This window comes from Camelina sativa, chromosome 8 (assembly GCF_030686135.1).
Source record: "Camelina sativa cultivar CO46 ecotype springtype chromosome 8, ASM3068613v1".
Lineage (NCBI taxonomy): Eukaryota > Viridiplantae > Streptophyta > Magnoliopsida > Brassicales > Brassicaceae > Camelina > Camelina sativa.
Window position 1 is genome coordinate 12053662 of NC_141887.1, and position 17592 is coordinate 12071253.

General features: G+C 34.6%; 1 protein-coding gene, 1 long non-coding RNA gene and 1 other non-coding gene across 3 annotated transcripts; 2 read left to right on the forward strand and 1 right to left on the reverse strand.

Annotated features, from left to right (window-relative positions):
* Positions 1 to 3516: 3516 nt before the first annotated feature.
* Positions 3517 to 3623, forward strand: LOC147939982 (small nucleolar RNA R71). Its single transcript, XR_015564957.1, has one exon. It is a non-coding gene; the product is annotated as a small nucleolar RNA R71 (small nucleolar RNA).
* A 3342-nt stretch (positions 3624 to 6965) lies between these two features.
* Positions 6966 to 9920, forward strand: LOC104709500 (protein NRT1/ PTR FAMILY 2.8-like). Its single transcript, XM_019229130.2, has 5 exons — positions 6966 to 7159; positions 7250 to 7467; positions 7633 to 8180; positions 8746 to 9131; positions 9261 to 9920. The coding sequence occupies exons 1-5, from the start codon at positions 7072 to 7074 to the stop codon at positions 9722 to 9724; spliced, it is 1704 nt and encodes a 567-aa protein (XP_019084675.1). The 5' UTR covers positions 6966 to 7071; the 3' UTR covers positions 9725 to 9920.
* Positions 9921 to 16474: 6554 nt separating this feature from the next.
* LOC147939983 (uncharacterized) lies at positions 16475 to 17019 on the reverse strand. Its single transcript, XR_015563819.1, has 2 exons — positions 16890 to 17019; positions 16475 to 16747 (listed from the first exon to the last, which is right to left on the reverse strand). It is a non-coding gene; the product is annotated as an uncharacterized LOC147939983 (long non-coding RNA).
* Between the last annotated feature and the right edge of the window lie 573 nt (positions 17020 to 17592).

A 17592-nucleotide genomic window follows, 5' to 3' on the forward strand; every position in this document is an offset into this window, starting at 1 on the left:
TTTGGGCATACAAAGCTTAGCTCTTGATGTTCTACCCACCTAGAAGATTATCTACCCTTTTCTCATCCATCTTTTCTTTATTCTAAACCAAAAACTTCACTTCAATAAACTTAAACCCCTTCTCTTCTTTACTTATGATGTTAAACTTTTGAATATCTCTAAGGCTTCACTTTAAACATAAGCTCTTTTTTTTTTTTACTTATTTGAACTTCTTTTTGATGAACTCTCATTCTCATTAAACTATGCTTTAGCATTCTCTCTCTTCTCTTTTTTTTTTAAAACTTTTCTAGGAGACATCAGCTAGATTTTTCTTTCTCTATTTCTTCTTAAGAGACTTAGAGTTTTTAACCAAACTTAACCTTAGAGATAAATCTTTTCTTTTCTTTTGACCAAGTAATTCTTTCTTCCCCCCCCCCTTAATCTCTCTTGTTTCCAAACCTTTACCCAAATTAAAACACTAACCACCTATTTCTTTCAAAACCAGTCCTATTAGCTAGTTCTAAAGATTCCAAACCTAGCTAAAACAAGAGCCAGTTCTTTGTCATTCTCAATACTCTCAAGATTTCACAACCTATAGCATTATCAACAAAGAGGCCTCACTCAACAAATCAACACAGGGCTTGAAAGAAAAGTTTGGAGTTCAAAGGTATGGCAAGAAATTGGGTTAAACAAAATAGAGTGGCAAATAGAGATTGTTAACCCAAATGAAAGTTCCATGAGCTAGCATTCATAGTCCATAAGCAAGATAATTTAAAGATCAAATTAAAGTCCAAATAATATAGAGATGCAGCAATGATCATGCAAGCTTTACACTAGAAGAAAATGCTTTCAAGTGACACAATGCTTTAAGCTTAGACTCTTCATTTTTTCCCAAAAATTAAACAAGCACCAATGAACTATAAATGAGGGCTGTGGGTTCAATCCTAAGATTCTACTTCTAACAAGGTAGCTTCATCATCATTCCAAAAATGCAAATGCATACTAAATGCTTCTAGACTCAATCCTAAACACAAAAATGAATATGCAAAGCTACATGCATTTTTTATTTTATTTTTGACTTTTCTCAAAACATAGCTATTAACAATGCATCACACAAAATATATGAAAATCAAAACAAAACACAATGTTAGATGGTTAGTCCCTCTCCCCAAACTTAATTCACATTGTCTCGGTGTGAGAAAAGCCTAGAAAAAAGACTAACGGAAAACAAATAAAAATGTAAACTCAAAGTGGTATAGACAATTGTAAAGTTAGGACCATACCTTGGCCCTAGTTGTGAACCATAGGGAATGGAGTGAGAGGAGGAGCTTTAGTGCTCCTTTGAGATCATGTTGAATTGATGGAAGGAGAGTGGAGGTTGATAGTAAGGACACTTGAGAGAAGGTCATGAAGCTTATCTTTGTCATATTGATACTTGGGATTTAGCCTGGCTTTGACACTTTCAAAGGGTGAAGAAGAACTTTTGTGCTTCACTTTGTACTCTATTGCTCCATCAACAAGCCCCAAGGGATGAAAATACAAAGTCATAGGAGATGAAACAATAGTGGGAGGATGGGTTTGTTTCTTCTTCCTCTTCTTGTCAACAGCTTTATTTGCTTGTCTTAAATCATCTTCTCTAGATTCTCCTTTGAGGTCATCAAATAAAGAGTCTAAACACTCACCATCCAAAATTTCTTCATCAAGCTTTAGAGTCTTTTTAATCCCCACATTAGCAACTTGGAGCTCTTCAAGTTGATCATTCAATTCTCTATGCTTTTCCTTAGTGTTCACTTCTTCACTAGTGATTGTTCCACAAAACTTTGTAGAGGAAGGTTTTATAGGATAAGAAGTGTTGGGATTCACTTAAAGAAGAGTTACTCTCTTGTTTTGGAAATCAATGCTTGCCCCACAATGTTGAGAAAGGGAGTTCCTAGTATGAGAGGGAGCTTGTTGGTTTCTTTCATCTCAACTACCATGAAGTCTGTTGGAACTGTGCAATCACCAACCTTGAGTGGATAGTTCTCAATCAAACCAAGTGGAGATTTTGAGGAAGCATCTCCAAACATGATGGAAGTAGAGGGCTCATTCATGTCTTTGATCCCAAGACTCTTTACCATCTCAAGTGACGTTACATTAACACTTTCTCCTGAATCACATAAGGCATCATCAAGTTGTAAATCACCAAGTGAGTAAGGTATAGTAAATCTGCCTGGATCTTCAAGCTTGGATAGTGTTTTTGGTCTGGGTTGTTGTTCACTTGGTGAATCAAATATTCCCATGATTTCTTTCACCTTCTCTTTGTTTGCTAGAATAGCTTTGATGAACTCTATATGGAGAGGAACTTGAGACAAGTTATCCACATAAGGCAAATGTGCTACAACTCTATTCATATTAGCTTTGAAACTTGAGAGCACTTTCTTTTTAGCTTTTGTAAGAACTCTTTGGGGAAATAGAAGTGGAGGATTATAAAGAGGAAGGGCAACACTTGTCACATCTTTTTTTTCAACATCCTTGGCAACGATATCATCTCCTTTAGAACCTTTCTCAGGCTTCTCCTTTTTATCAACCACTAAGCTCTCAACACTAGAACCATATAGAAGAGTAGAGATCTCTTCAATTGACCGTTCATTCTCATCCGCAATGTGATCCACTTTTGATTTTTCGACATGCATACCATAAACCATGTTCACTTCTTTCTTGAAGATAGCATTGCAAAACTCTTTTAGGTTTGGTTTTGGTTTTCCTGGTAGTGAACCCATTTATCTTGGTGAAGAGGATGAAGCTTGTCCTTGGACCTGTGTTTGCAACCTCTCAATCTTAGAATTTAACTCACCATATACATTCTCAACTTTGTTGTGCATGGCTTTCATTTGTGTGGCAAGTTCAATGACACATCTTCCTTGTCCTTCTAGGAGTTGTCTAAGTAGAGCATTTGTGTCATCTACTTTTCCTTGAGGGTGTGGTGCATTCATTTGTTGCTGAGGTTGGGAATAGGTTTGAGGCTTGGCGTGGTAGTTCCCCTGAGGGTTAGGCTGATAGTTGGGTTGAGAAGGAAAACCAGGAGGGTTTTGTGGTGGATAAGTCTGATCTTGTGGGTTCTCCACATTAGTGCTGCGGTAAGAGAGATTTGGGTGGTTGCGGTAATTAGGATTGAACTTGTTATACCCATGGCCACCAACATAATTGACCTCTTCTTGTCTCTCAACACAAGCTTCCATACCTTCTTGATAATCTTGATATAGTTCACACTCATTGACAAAGTGAACTGGCTTTTGATTTGCAAGAATCATCTTATCCATCTTATCATTCAATGCTTTGATCTCCTTGCGGTGCTGCTCATTCATATCACTATAGTCCCTTGGAGTTCTATCATAATCCTCTCCATAGTTCCCATCACTTTGAGCAAGATTCTCAACCAACAACATTCCTTGTTCTGCATTTTGACCCAAGAAGTTTCTATTGCTTGCTGTGCCAAGAAGCATTCTATACTTAGGCAAGACTCCTCTATAGAGTGTACTCAACTAAGACTCTTTGGAGAAGCCATGATGTGGACATTGAGAGATGTATACCTTGAATCTTTCTCATGCTTCACAAAAACTCTCATTTCCCTTTTGAGCAAAGCTTGATATCTCATTCCTTAGTCTTGTTGTTCTTGTAGTAGAGAAGAATTTGGATAGGAAAGCCTTCTTACATTGATCCCAGGAGGTAATGGTGTTGTGAGGCAGATTCTTTTCCCAAATGTGAGCCTTGTCACCAAGACAGAATGGGAAGAGACGTAGCTTGAAGGCATCTTCAGAGATACCATTGATCTTAACAGTCCCACAAAACCTATCAAATTGATCCAAGTGGTCAAGTGGGTCTTCCATTGCCAAACCATGATATTTTGATCCATGCACCATGTTGATAAGACTGGCTTTGATCTTAAACTGATTGTTCTCAACTGGTGGAGCTCTAATACCAGTGCGGTGTCCATTGACATTTGGTGCATCATAAGCTCCAATGAGAGGGGCTTGTCTTGGTACATGGTTTGGAACTCTATTATCATTGGGCTGGTCATTTCCATTATGACCAGCAGGAGGAAGAGGGTTGTTGTTCATAGTTTGTCGTCCTAACCGGCGATTCTCTCGCTGAAAACGCTAGATGTCGTCAACACGGTCTATCAAGTCTGCTTGGCCGTGACTTCTAAAGTTCATACACCCTGCAAAAGAGAATTCAAAACACCAAAGCAAACCAAGGAAGTAACAATGTAAAGTAGATGAGTAGGCTCAAGTAAAGTTGAAATCCTAATGGTCAAATATAATGCAAACGGGCAACGGCGCCAAATTGATGTAGTACTTTTACTTCAATTAAATTATCAATCCATAATTTGCATTAATCAACTCACTAAGAAAGCACAAGGATGCTTAATCTAAAATTAAACAGATGTAGGTTCTTTTGTAACAATCTTAACTAACAAACTGATTCAAAGAAAGAAAACAAGACAATTCAAACAATGCAAACTCAAAGAAACAAGACACAACTAGAAATCGGCTTTAAATCAAGATTAAACAAGTGAACCTTGGGCAAGGTAATTGACTTTGGAGATAGCTAACCAATCCTAGATGTCTAAGCAACAATCAAGAACAATCCTATGGCTAAGAACACTTATGCAAATAAATCCATTTCCACGATAAAGATCCAATGCTAATCAAGTGATAATCAACAATTTCCAAAGGCAATCACAAGGTAAGCATGCATTATAAACAAGTCTAAATACCATTAAGAACCCTAATCATCAATTTCCATTGGCTAGGAATGCAAAGCTCTTGAATAATTTGGTTCAGGAATTTCATCAAACACCTTCTAGGAATGGAAATCCTATTGTCTAGATTCAAACTTGATCAAGGCTATCTAGCATTATTAACACTAATCAAGATAGGAAACACATAAATAAAGCCTTAGACATCAAAGATTAATCATCTATTTCCCTAATCTACCTAGCCCAAAGTTCTAATGATCTACTCACTCATCATCATGATCACACAAAGGAAAGAGTTTGATCTTTGTGAAATCATAATAAGAGATTATAGATTAAGAGATTTGAAGAAGAAATTGCTATTAAGAACTTAAAAGTACTCAATCATTCAACAAACCAAGAGTAAACAAGTTTAAGAACCCTAAAAAGCTGCTAAACAAAAGGTAAACCAAAGACAATTCTCCCCTTAATAGGGTTAGAGTATTTATAGAAAAATAGAAGGGAACGCGGGTCAAACCAAAACAAACCGGGTCGAACCCGGGTCAAAACTAAAACAAGTGTGGACTTAGGGGGCTACGGGGTGGTCTTGGTCGATTGGTGAGGTCGCGTGGCTCCATCGGCCACCACTTGGCCGATTGGATTAGCCGCGTGTGGCTCCTTATCGTCGCCTAAGTGGGTTCAATCGGCCAGACATTGACCGATTGAGGGTGGTCGATGGCTTCACGCAGGCAAGGTTTGGCCGCATGCAAGGTTTGGCCGCAGGAGGTGGCCGATGGCTTCAAGCGGGCAAGGTTTGGCCGCTAGAGGTGGTCGCGTGTGGCTCCTGATCTTGACGTCGAGGAGTGGCATCGGGCAGGGTTTGGCCAATGGGAGGTGGCCGATAGGGTCAAACGGGGTGGCTTTGACCGATGGGCTAGGCCGATGATGCTCCCTGATCTTGTGCCATTTCTCCACTTCACTCTTCTTTGCTTCTTTGCACCAAAACAAGTCCAAATGCTCCAAATGTGATGGGATTACTCCAAGAACCTGAGAGATAACACACTAGATGCATATGCTCCTAAAACAACCTAGAATGACAAGATTATGCAACAAAACTATGCAAAAACAAGGCTTAAAACCCAACAAAAACACAAGATATCAAAATGCGCTTGTGATATAACAAAGAAGGAATAAATTCTACGTATATAAATTTAAGAAAAAATTAAAATGAATCATTTTTATACATATTTTTCATAACTATATGTTGAATTAATATTTCAAATATTATCATTTAATATTTTTCATAAATTATAAGCATTAATTAATTAAAAATGAATAAAAAGCATAATAAATAGTTATACAAAAAGCATAAATCCTCTTCAAACAGTATATTTTTAACTGTTAAATCAGTCAATAAGACGTTTAACACTGTTAAAACCTGTAATCGCATGGTTCAGTAAACTTTTATATTCGTAAGTCGTAACTGCTTCGTTTAAACCAGTGAAATCTATAATAGCATCTCGGATTTTATTTTTTATTTATTGAATTACAGCTAAACAAATATATTTTTTTTTAAGTTATACAAAGTCGAAATTTTCATGTGGGCTATGCGGTGTATGTTCAAGCATGATTACCGTGACGTGGCTTTCTACTCAGGCTGTTCAGACTTGGTGAAGATGGTGTCTTTGCCACATGACTGATCAGCGTTCTCGACAAACCTCGAAAATATTAAGATAGACAGAAAATAATTTTTTTTTCCTTATCTTTTATTCTTAAAAATGCAAATGTAAAAGCGGATTGTTTGGCATGTGATGCGCGCACATGTTCGCATAGTATTATGTACGTAAACAATATTCTCTTCCATTAGTTTGTTTGACCTAATTTATTGTTGACAGAAAATAGTTATACGATGTGTACTAAATGTTTTTATTAGATGTCAAGTTTGAGGAGGTGTGGCATTTGGAAGTGCTGAAAAACCCTGATGTACGTGTGAAGAGAAAAACTTATTTTATTTTTATTGTACTGATGATAAATTTTATTTCTGTCATTTTATTGCTACTTTTTTCAATTATTCAATCCACGTAAGTGTATTACAGCTCCAAATTTATCAAATTAATTATAAGATAATTATTTTAATAGAAGTAAAATTAGGATAGGGGTTACGAAACCTAAGCCCCAATTTTGACTTTCGATAACACTATATAATATCTATAACAAACTCAGAAACCAATCCCTATTCCCTAGTAATCAGCTTGAACATAGTTACATACACACTGTGTGATGACTGACTTTTTCCTTTTACTTCTTCTCTCTGCAACAAATCTATAAACACCATCAATAGTATTTTTCATTTCTTCTCAAAACCTAAGAACAAAAAAATGGACATTGAATCTTCTTCATCTCCATCATCACGTGCTCTTATTAAGAAGGAGAAAGGAGGATGGAGAGCTATCAAGTACATTATTGGTTCGTTTTTTACCTTCTTCATTATTTGACATTTTTTTTTCTTTGGGTTTTATAATTAAGTAAAATATTTTTATTTCGGGTTTTATGAAGCAAATGAGTCGTTTGAGAAGCTGGCGTCAATGAGCTTAATAGGGAATCTATCAGTGTATCTCACAACAAAATACAATCTCGGTGGTGTCTTCTTGGTGAATGTCATCAACATTTGGTTTGGTTCTTGCAACGTTCTTAGTCTCGCTGGTGCTTTTGTCTCTGATGCCTACCTCGGAAGATTTTGGACTCTTCTCCTTGGTTCCATAGCCTCCTTCATCGTAATTTTCCCTCCCTCTCTCTTCATTTTTAACACCGTAAAAAGCAGGAACCTAAAGTGTATGGTTAAGTGTTTGACCTAGTGCGTAGAATTGTTCAATATATGGGTTAAGACTAAGGAACTTTTACGATAATCGTTGTGGTTTCGAACATTGTTTCTATGATAGGGAATGGGAATAATTGCTCTAACTGCGGCTCTCCCACGGTTAAGACCCGAGGCTTGCAACGATCCATCGAATTGTTCAAACCAGCCCACGAAATGGCAGCTTGGGGTTCTTTTCTCCGGTCTAGGTTTACTAGCCATTGGAGCAGGAGGAATCAGACCGTGCAACATCGCATTTGGAGCAGATCAATTCGATACAAGCACTAAAAAAGGCAAAGCTCAGCTTGAAACGTTCTTTAACTGGTGGTACTTCTCCTTCACTGTGGCTCTAGTCATTGCACTGACAGGTGTCGTTTATATACAGACTAATATCAGTTGGGTCATTGGTTTTGTGATCCCCACGGCTTGTTTTGCACTCTCCATCACCACCTTCCTCATCGGTCAGCACTCCTACATTTGTGCAAAACCTGAGGGCAGTGTATTCGCAGACATTGTTAAGGTTGTTGTTGCGGCTTGTAAGAAACGTAAGGTGAAACCTGGAGCAGATATAACGTTCTACGTAGGCCCTTCTGATGATGTATCATCCACCACTTTGGTCCGAGACAAACATAGGTTAGTTCGTTACATTAATTAGATTATTTATTTGCTTCTAAAATGAATTAAAATTATACTTTTAATATTTAAAACTTTATAAGTAGTAATTTGCATCTTCTAAAATAATGTTTTTCTTTCTAAATCAGTTCACAACTTTTGGTATTTTAGACTAAAAACAAAATTATTAATGTAAATTTGCATAATTATGGGTGTTTCCAAACGAAGAAAGTTTCTTCAAGAAACACTTTGCGGTATTATATCGCTAAGACGCAAACATAACTAGGAACTTTGGTTTTCTTTGATGTTTGCGGTTACAGTTTAAACAATATTTTTTATAAGAAACCTTTTTGTTGTCCAAAAAAGAAACCTTGTTTATGCTCGATATTTTGCCATTACAATTCTAAATTTTTCTTTTTCTTTTTTGTCATAAAATATTATATAAGAAGCGAAATTATTATATTCGAAAAATAAGAATTGTGTCTCACTTTATAGTGCTTGAAATTGGCGGTTTAAACAATTACATTAATATATAAGTGTAGTATGTAAGTGTCTCTAATCTTTGTTAGATGTTTCGGTGTGACAGGTTAAGGTTTGTTGACAAAGCATCGGTGGTAACTAATCCGAACGAGTTAAATGAAGATGGTAAGGCGAAGTATAAATGGAGATTATGTACTATGCAGCAAGTGAAAAACATCAAATGTGTGACCGCAATTTTACCTGTTTGGGTCACGGGGATCGCGTGTTTCATGCTGACTGACCAACAAAACATTTACGGAATCCTTCAAGCTATGCAAATGGATAAAACATTCGGACCACATAAATTCCAAGTCCCTGCAGGATGGATGAACCTCGTCTCCATGATCACTCTTGCCATTTGGATTTCACTTTACGAGTGTGTTATCATACCAATAGTGAAACGTATCACGGGGCGGAAAAAGCGGTTAACAATGAAACAAAGAATCGAGATAGGTATTAATTGCCTCTCTTTTTTTTGTTAAAATATTTACAAAATTATAGGTTTAGATATTGTCGATATGAGTGATACAATGTCTTTCTTTTCGTTTCTATTAAGTTTCTCACATTCGTTGGTTGTATTAGGTATCATAATGGGAATCACTTGTATGATTGTCGCGGCATTCCAAGAAAAGAAGCGAAGAGCTTCCGCTCTAAAGAATGGCTCATTCGTGTCGCCGGTTTCTATTTTAATGCTCCTTCCTCAGTTTGCTCTCGCGGGTTTAACGGAAGCGTTTTCAGCAGTGGCTCTGATGGAGTTTCTAACTGTTAGAATGCCCGAGCGTATGAGAGCAGTTGCGGGAGCGATCTTCTTCTTGAGTTCATCGATTGCAAGTTACATATGCACGCTTCTTATAAATGTGATTGATGCCGTGACACGCAAGGAAGGGAAATCGTGGTTAGGAGACAAAGACTTGAACAAGAACAGGCTTGAGAACTATTTTTTCATAATAGCCGGCATTCAATTCGCGAATCTGCTCTATTTTAGGTTTTTTGCTTCAAGGTTTGCTACGGAGAATAAAAAAGGACACAAAAGGTTTTTTCTTTAACCTTTCTTGCGTATTTGGACTTATTTTTCTTTTAAAAATATTATATTCAAAAGGGTTATTGGTATCTCTAAAATGTTATATTATTTTGAGATTTATGTTTTATGTAATTTATTATGTTACCCCATTTTAAGATCTGGTGCTAGTCAAAATGTTTTGTAATCCTGTTAAATTCTAGTATATATTACTGAATACTGAATATAATGTTTGACATTTTGATTCATAAAAACATAACTTTGAAATAATATGATATTCATCAAAATTTTGGAATGTTTCAAATAAACAAAAATAAATACTCACTACAAGAAAACCTGCCATTTGGGACTACTATTTGTCACTACCCATTCAGTCGCAAAAAAGAGCGACGCTTTTGCGGCTATTTTGCGACGACTCAAAGACTACAAAAAAAATTGGAGAGAAAAACGTTGCTTACTAACGACGAAACATAAACGTCACAAAAGGGTCTTAAATTAGCGATTACATTAGGACTAGTTTGCGTCGAAAATAAATTTGTGTCATAACGGTCATAATTTGCGACAAATCTGTGACCAGATTTATGGTCGGTACAGCCAGTCGCAAAAACGTCGCATATTGAGGACTTATTTGCGTCTACATTTTTTACCCATATTTGGTAACAAAGAAGTCACAATTTGCGACTATATTGCGACTGATATCTGAAGACTTTGAGACTAACACCTGATTTAGCTACACTTTTAAGACTGTTTACCTACTCTTTATATTTTTTATTTTGAAATTTCACATTTGAGATTCATTTAAATGTTTAGGTTGATGTTTATGCTTTGTTTTGCTCTACCTTATCAATAATAACTTTCTAAAAGTATTAAATTTTAATGACTATAAACTAAACAGCTATAAGTTCAAATTTTTTTTTACGTATTATATGTTCTTTTATGAGAATGTGTTGCAATGAAGAAAATATTAAAAACTAAGTGACGAAGAAAATGTTTTACTAAATCTTACTATAACATGTATTTTATACTACTACTATGAGTTCTACTTAGTGATTTATATATACAGTTTTGATCATAATGTGTAGAATTCAAGATTTTTATTTTGTGAACTATATATGGTAGTCTTAAATTGGTCACAAACTGCGACTGATTTACCACTATATTAGGACTATCTCAATTTGTCACTCTTTTGCTACTAATTAGAGACATTTGTGACTATATTGCGACTGATATCTGAAGACTTTGCGACTAACACATGATTTAGCTACTTTTTTAAGATTGTTTACCCACTCACTATATTTTTTATTTTGAAATTTCACATCTGAGATTCATTTAAATGTTTAGGTTGATGTTTATGCTTTGTTTTGCTCTACCTTATCAATAATAACTTTCTCAAAGTATTAAATTTCAATAACTATAAACTAAACATCCATAAGTTCAAAATTTATCTTTAAGTGTTACATGTTCTTTTATGAGAATCTGTTGCAATGAAGAAAATATTGAAAAGTAAGTGATGAAGAAAATGTTTTACTAAATCTTACTATAATATGTACTTTATACTACTACTATGAGTTCTACTTAATGATTTATATATACAGTTTTGATCATAATGTGTAGAATTCAAGATTTTTATTTTGTGACATATATATGGTAGTCTTAAATTGGTCACAAACTGCGACTGATTTGCCACTATATTAGGACTATCTCAATTTTTCACTCTTTTGCTACCAATTAGAGACACAATTTGCGACTATATTGCGACTGATATCTTAATATTTTTAATTTTTCTAATATATATTAGGCAGTCTCAGAAACGTCACAAAGTACGACTGTTTTGCGACTATGTTAGGACTGTTTTTAGTAAAATTACTTTGCGACTCGTTTGCGACCATATAGCGACTCTCCTTCGTTAATAACTAGGTAAACTAAAACGACTTCTCTTCGTTTATTATCTAGGGTTTTCCTTATCAAAACTCTTCTCACTCGTCCAACCCATCGGGGACACATTCTGGTACCCATTCGCATCAAAGTCGTCCTTCGCAGTTTCCGCCGAGGACATAGTCTGGGAACCATTCTAGGACTCATTCACATCAAAGCTCTCCTTCACATTTACTGTCAAGGACACAACCACGGTCTCCTACTCCTCCACCACCGCCTCCTGCTCCAGAAGTTGTACCAAACCCTAATCGTGAAGAGGAAGGTGGCGACGAAGGAGAAAACCAAAATCCTAATCCACCTCAACAAAATCCTAATCCAAATGTTGACTATAATGATTTGTTGGATCATATGCTTGCTCTTCCAGGTCGCGAGCATCTACCACTGCTGTCTGAGTACCCTATTCCAGGAATCGAGACTTTATGGTATATATTCTCCTTATTCTTTTGTTGTTCTTCTTCTGGTGAAATCGAAACTGTATGATGATTGTTTCTGCTAAGTCTCTTTCGTTTGTTGTGGTGCTTATGAATAGTTATCGTGCAATCTATCGGTTTATGTATGATGATTGTTTCAATCTATCGGTTTATGTATGATGATTGTTTCAATATTTTGGTTTATGTATAATGATTGTTTCAATCTAACGGTTTATGTATGACGATTGTTTCAATCTATCGGTTTTAGTTTGATATAGGTTTTAGTTTGATATAGGTTTTAGCTTGATATCGGTTTTAGTTTGATATAAGAACTTTGTTGTGTGATCCTCTTAGTTATAGATATTTGGGTGTTTGAAGACATTAGTGTGAACTTTGTTGTGTGATCCTCTATGATATTAGTGAGATAATACTTAAAAAAGAGGGTTGGTATCAATTAATTTAGTAAAAAGATTTACAATCTTTCGATTCTCCAAATGAAGTAATACTCAGTTGTTCTTGTGATTGTTCTTGTTCTTTTGATTATCAGTTGTTGCTGTGATTCTCATTTGGGTGTTTGAAGTATATATTATCTCTATGATATTGTTCTTGTTCTTGTGATTCTATATGGACTGTTCTTGTTTTTTATATGGACTAATACTCAGTTTTTGTAACAGGTTTAACAGACACAAAGGGAGGTTGTCTCGAGCGATTGTTGGAATCATTAGGAGGAAGTTTGATGGGCCTTACTACAGTTGGAAGATGACTCCAGTAGACATTCAAGAGAGATACTTCAGGACGTTTTCGGTTATGTAGAATCTTTCACAACATGTTATTGTTTACTCTATGTATGACTTAGAATCGTTGCTAACTTAACTGTTTGTGTGATGTAGCAGAAGTTTAATTGAGATTCCGGGATTACTGACCTTGTTAAAGAAGGTTTCTTGAAGATAGCCAAGAAGCGGATGAAAGGCATTGTCAGTCAAGCAAAGAGGAGTGGTGTGCAACCATCATGGATTGGTGATACAGTATGGGCTGAGATGTGGGAACATTGGGACACCCCTGATGCTACTGAGAAGAGTGAGAATGCTTCACAGTGCAGAAAATCTACTCATGGAGGTCTTGGAGTGCACAAACACCTAGCCGGTCAGAAATCATGTGTGCAAATTCATCAAGAAATGGCAAGTTTTCGGTTTCCATCCAATCACTTAAATTATGATTTTCTAATACTGCTTATGTGAATTTAATCTGTTTGACTATCATTGTAGGAGGAAGAGTTGGGACGTCCTGTATCACTTAGTGAAGTGTTTATAAAAACAAATACTCGGGCTAATAGAACTTTTGTGGATCAAAAAACGAAACAGGTTGCTGAGACATATGAGAAGACCATAGAAGAGAAATTGTCTGAAATGAATGAGGATGGTCTACATACTTCAGAAAATTCCCCTGAACATTCAAGTCATCAAACTCTCAGCCTTGCTGAAAAGAATGAGATCTTCTTTCAGGTAATTTGTTTTTGCATTTCGTTTTCTGTTTTCATTTGGTCTATCAACTGTTCTGGATCTTTAAGATCAACTTCGCCGCAAGATAGCTGAACACGACGCTGAAAATGCACGACGTGATGAGGAGCATCGACAGTCTCAAGCTAGCTTCCAGAAGCTCTTCGCCTTCATGAAAGAAAAAAATCCTGAGTTGGCCAAGTTTATGGCTTCTGCTCCTACTGACCATGAATCAACCACACCTGCCATCTATACAGCCACCACACAAGCCACGAGAGTAGGCACCACACAAGCCACGGGAGTAGGCACCACCTCAGCTGCCAATTCTCCTTTGTCTAACACTTTTTCCACCGTATGAACTTAATTTGTATTTCCTCTTTTTTAGGATGATATTTTGTGTTCTAAACTGCTTTAGGATGATGATTTGGTATGATTAGGATGATCTTGTGGTACGATCATGATTATGATTAGGATGATATTTTGGTATGATAAGGATAATCTTTTGGTATGATAAGTATTTTTAATCATCATTTTCTTTTTAATTAATAGCATTTTAAATTGGAAATTAACCAACATCAAACATGTGACCAGTTTGTGACCAAGCCAAATGACAAACAAAAACTCCAAATTCAGAAACTTGTAATTAGTCCCAAAATCGTCCCGCTATAGGACTCTAAATATGGTCACAAAAGAGTCTTAAGTAAAGTTCGTAGCATCTTAGTCAGAAATGTGCAACTCCAACTACAAGTCAGTTAACCGTCGCTTATATACAAGCATACTTTCTAGTCGGAAATGAGTCACAAATTGGAGACCATGTTGCGACCATTTTATTTTGCTACCGATTTTTAACGACGACCTATAATGGTCGCTAAGTAGTCGCAAATCAAATGACATGTTTTTTTGTAGTGACTCTCTCTCTTTCATAAAGACTGTCATTTTGAGTTTTATTTTTGTTTCACAAATAGTGTCATTTTACATTTCCAATGCATTATTTATATTTCTAATGCATCTTTTACATTAGATTTCCTAGTTTTACCCTTAATTAGGTTAGTACCCGCGCTACGCCGTGGATTTGTTTTTATATAATTTTTTTATAGTTTTTTTTGTTTTGTACTTTTTTATAGGGTAATCGTGGTAAAACATGTTTTTATAGTTTTGTTTTTTTAGAAAAAAATGCAGTATGCCACAAAATCTAGCTTTCAAATCTCAAGAGTCTTCTGCACCAATGTTCTAGCTTCTTTTAAATCCAAATCTGTAAAACTTCTCAACTCCTTTATCCTAATCATCAAAAGACTTCAATATTATCTTAAATATAGTCTTCTCCACAGCTGACTCACTCAAACTACTACCACTATATCCCTGATTCGATTTCGCCACGATTCCACCAGCACCAGGTTTCATAACAACAACGGTTCAGAGTTTTCTGATGGCGACAAGGATCAGATCTCGTCTAATGAGTCTGAACACACACTTCGTTGGTGGACTATGGGGCGAAGTTGGATCATCGTTGACTCGTTGGATTTGTTGGGAGCTTCCTCTGATCTAAATCTTCTTTTGAGTTCTATAACTAAGGAAAGACTGGAAATCTCTACACAGAAAAAGATTGGAATATTAAGGTTCAATTTGGCAGCCAAATCTGAAACATAGCATCAAGTATGAGACACTCATAGCCTTCACTTGCTTCAAGAATGGTTTGAGACTATTGTTCTTTTCTTTGGATGACCTCAGATTAGGGTTTCGATGTCCTCTTTCTTTCCTCTGGTGTTGAGTGTGTGTTGCTCGTCACCTTTCTCAGTTGTCATACACAGGTTAATTTGGGTTCTTTTACTGTTTTTCTTGGACACCATTGTAATTGGGCTGGATCCGTAACAGAAAGCAGAAGAATGATGTGGAATGGAGAAGGATTATTAATGGACAAAAATATTGAGCTGTGTTAATCCGTATAATTTGATTGACTAACTGTTTTAACTTATGTGTCAACTCTTCCTTTAACTAAAAAGCTGATATGTCAAACTGGAGAGAAGCACATCCAATTTTTATTGTATTGATCTATGACTAAATTAACTCATTAAATAAGGAAACAAACGACGTTATATTTTTTTCTTCTGGAAGTGTTAGAGCAGTTCACAAACTTAATAAATATTGGTATAATAAAATATAACGTTGGTTAACCAGACGACGCTAAAAACCGTCCCATTTTTAACATTTTGCGTCAATTAAAGAAATGACTTAGAAAAAAAGACGTCTCCCAAGCATGTTTTTTTGCAGTGATATATGTATATGTTAATGTTTTCTTAATTTGTGTGAAATATATCAAAATGACACTCTTTGTGAAATGGAGGGAGTATTCAATAAAGTTTTCTATACATTTTTGACTTTTTAAATCAGCTAGCTCCCTAAAATAACAGCACCAATAAATTCATACTTTCATTTCAAACTAGATAATATACTGCGCATATGCGCGGGTTGTTATATTAGTTATGTTACTTTATTTTAGTTTATGTAATAATCATAAAACTATGAGAATTTTCTAAGTAGATTTTTTTAATCAAGTTTTTTTTTGTCAACCATTAGGCCATAACTGGCCGGCCCATTAGCCAAATTCCTACATTCGTAGGAAGCGGGACTCGATCCCTGGTGTGATGGTGCCTTCTACAAATGGACTTACCTTCTGCCACTGCACTCGTAGTAATTTTTTTAATCAAGTTTATAAAAATTGTATTTCTGAAAAGTGGTATTGAAAAAGATGTATGTTTGAAATTCTCCTTAAAAATACAAATATAACAAACAAATTTCCTAAATATCAATAATTAACATCATTTATTCAAATCATAAAACATACCAGTTATGTAAAAAATATTGTTAATGATAAAATTAAAAATTTACTATGATATTCAAAATTTACCTAAAAAATTTAATAATTAAATTGCAAAAATATTTTTGAAGTATCAATTAAATATATTTCCTATAAAAACATATGAAATGCAATTAAAAATCCCAAAAATTGCAATATAATGATGAGTATACAAATTCTCAAAAAAAATTTGGAGGTAAGAGAGTTAAAAATTATGATTTAATAATCCTATTATAATAGTTAATTTTTTTAAAACATTGCATACTTTTAAAAATAAAATAAATATACATGAATGAAGATGATTTCTTTAGCTTGATTCCCTCGTTGGGTTTTGATTGAAATTAGTGTTGTTGAATCTGCATCGATAATTTTTTTTTACAGCCACCAAAATTTTATTATACATATGTAACTGAAAATTGAAAATAATAAGAAGAGAAAGAAGGAAGGAAGAAATACATAAAAAAAAAAATTAAACAAAATATATAATCACACTCTTACCATGAGTTTTGAATTCATGCAAGCACATAAACAAAACAAAGAAAATATTTAAAATTTGTGATATGGTGGATGATGATGTGAGAATGGTTATTTATAGGATTTCAAGGGATGAAAGTTACATTTCTAAAATAATTTAATTAGAAGAGTTACAATTATAATTTATAGTGTGTTTGAATGAAAATGAATGGAAAAAGTCAATTCATAATTTATGTAATTTCAGTTACACTTTAGTAGTAAAATGTGGATTTAAAGTATAGATTAATGTACATTATAACATTTTTATTTAATTAAAAATAAATCTTATTTTTTAGAAATTAAATGCTAAATGAGCCAATAAGGAGAGAGTGAAACCTTATAAAATCATATGAAATGCAATAAAAATCTCAAATATTAATTTAATTTTTAATCTCTTTTATATTCATCTTAATTTAAGCTATATAATTAGGTTAAATTCTAATGATTTCCTCTTTGTAGTAAAATTTTGTAAATAGAATATCAAATCGTTTTTTTATATAGAAAATCATTAAATTCAAAATTTTGTATTAAATAAACATGATAATGATCTTTATATAATTTTATTTTGGATCACAAGAACTAAATATAATGATAAGTTTACAAATTCTCAAAAAAACAATTGGAGGTAAGAGAGAGTTAAAATTTTTAATTTAATAATTCTATTATAATAGTTAATTTTGTTAAAACA

Coding starts and splice junctions, on each gene's coding strand:
- LOC104709500 (XM_019229130.2), top strand. CDS start 7,072: ATGGACATTGAATCTTCTTCATCTCCATCATCACGTGCTCTTATTAAG. Junction 8,181..8,745: donor TTGGTCCGAGACAAACATAG/GTTAGTTCGTTA, acceptor TCGGTGTGACAG/GTTAAGGTTTGTTGACAAAG. Junction 9,132..9,260: donor GAAACAAAGAATCGAGATAG/GTATTAATTGCC, acceptor TGGTTGTATTAG/GTATCATAATGGGAATCACT.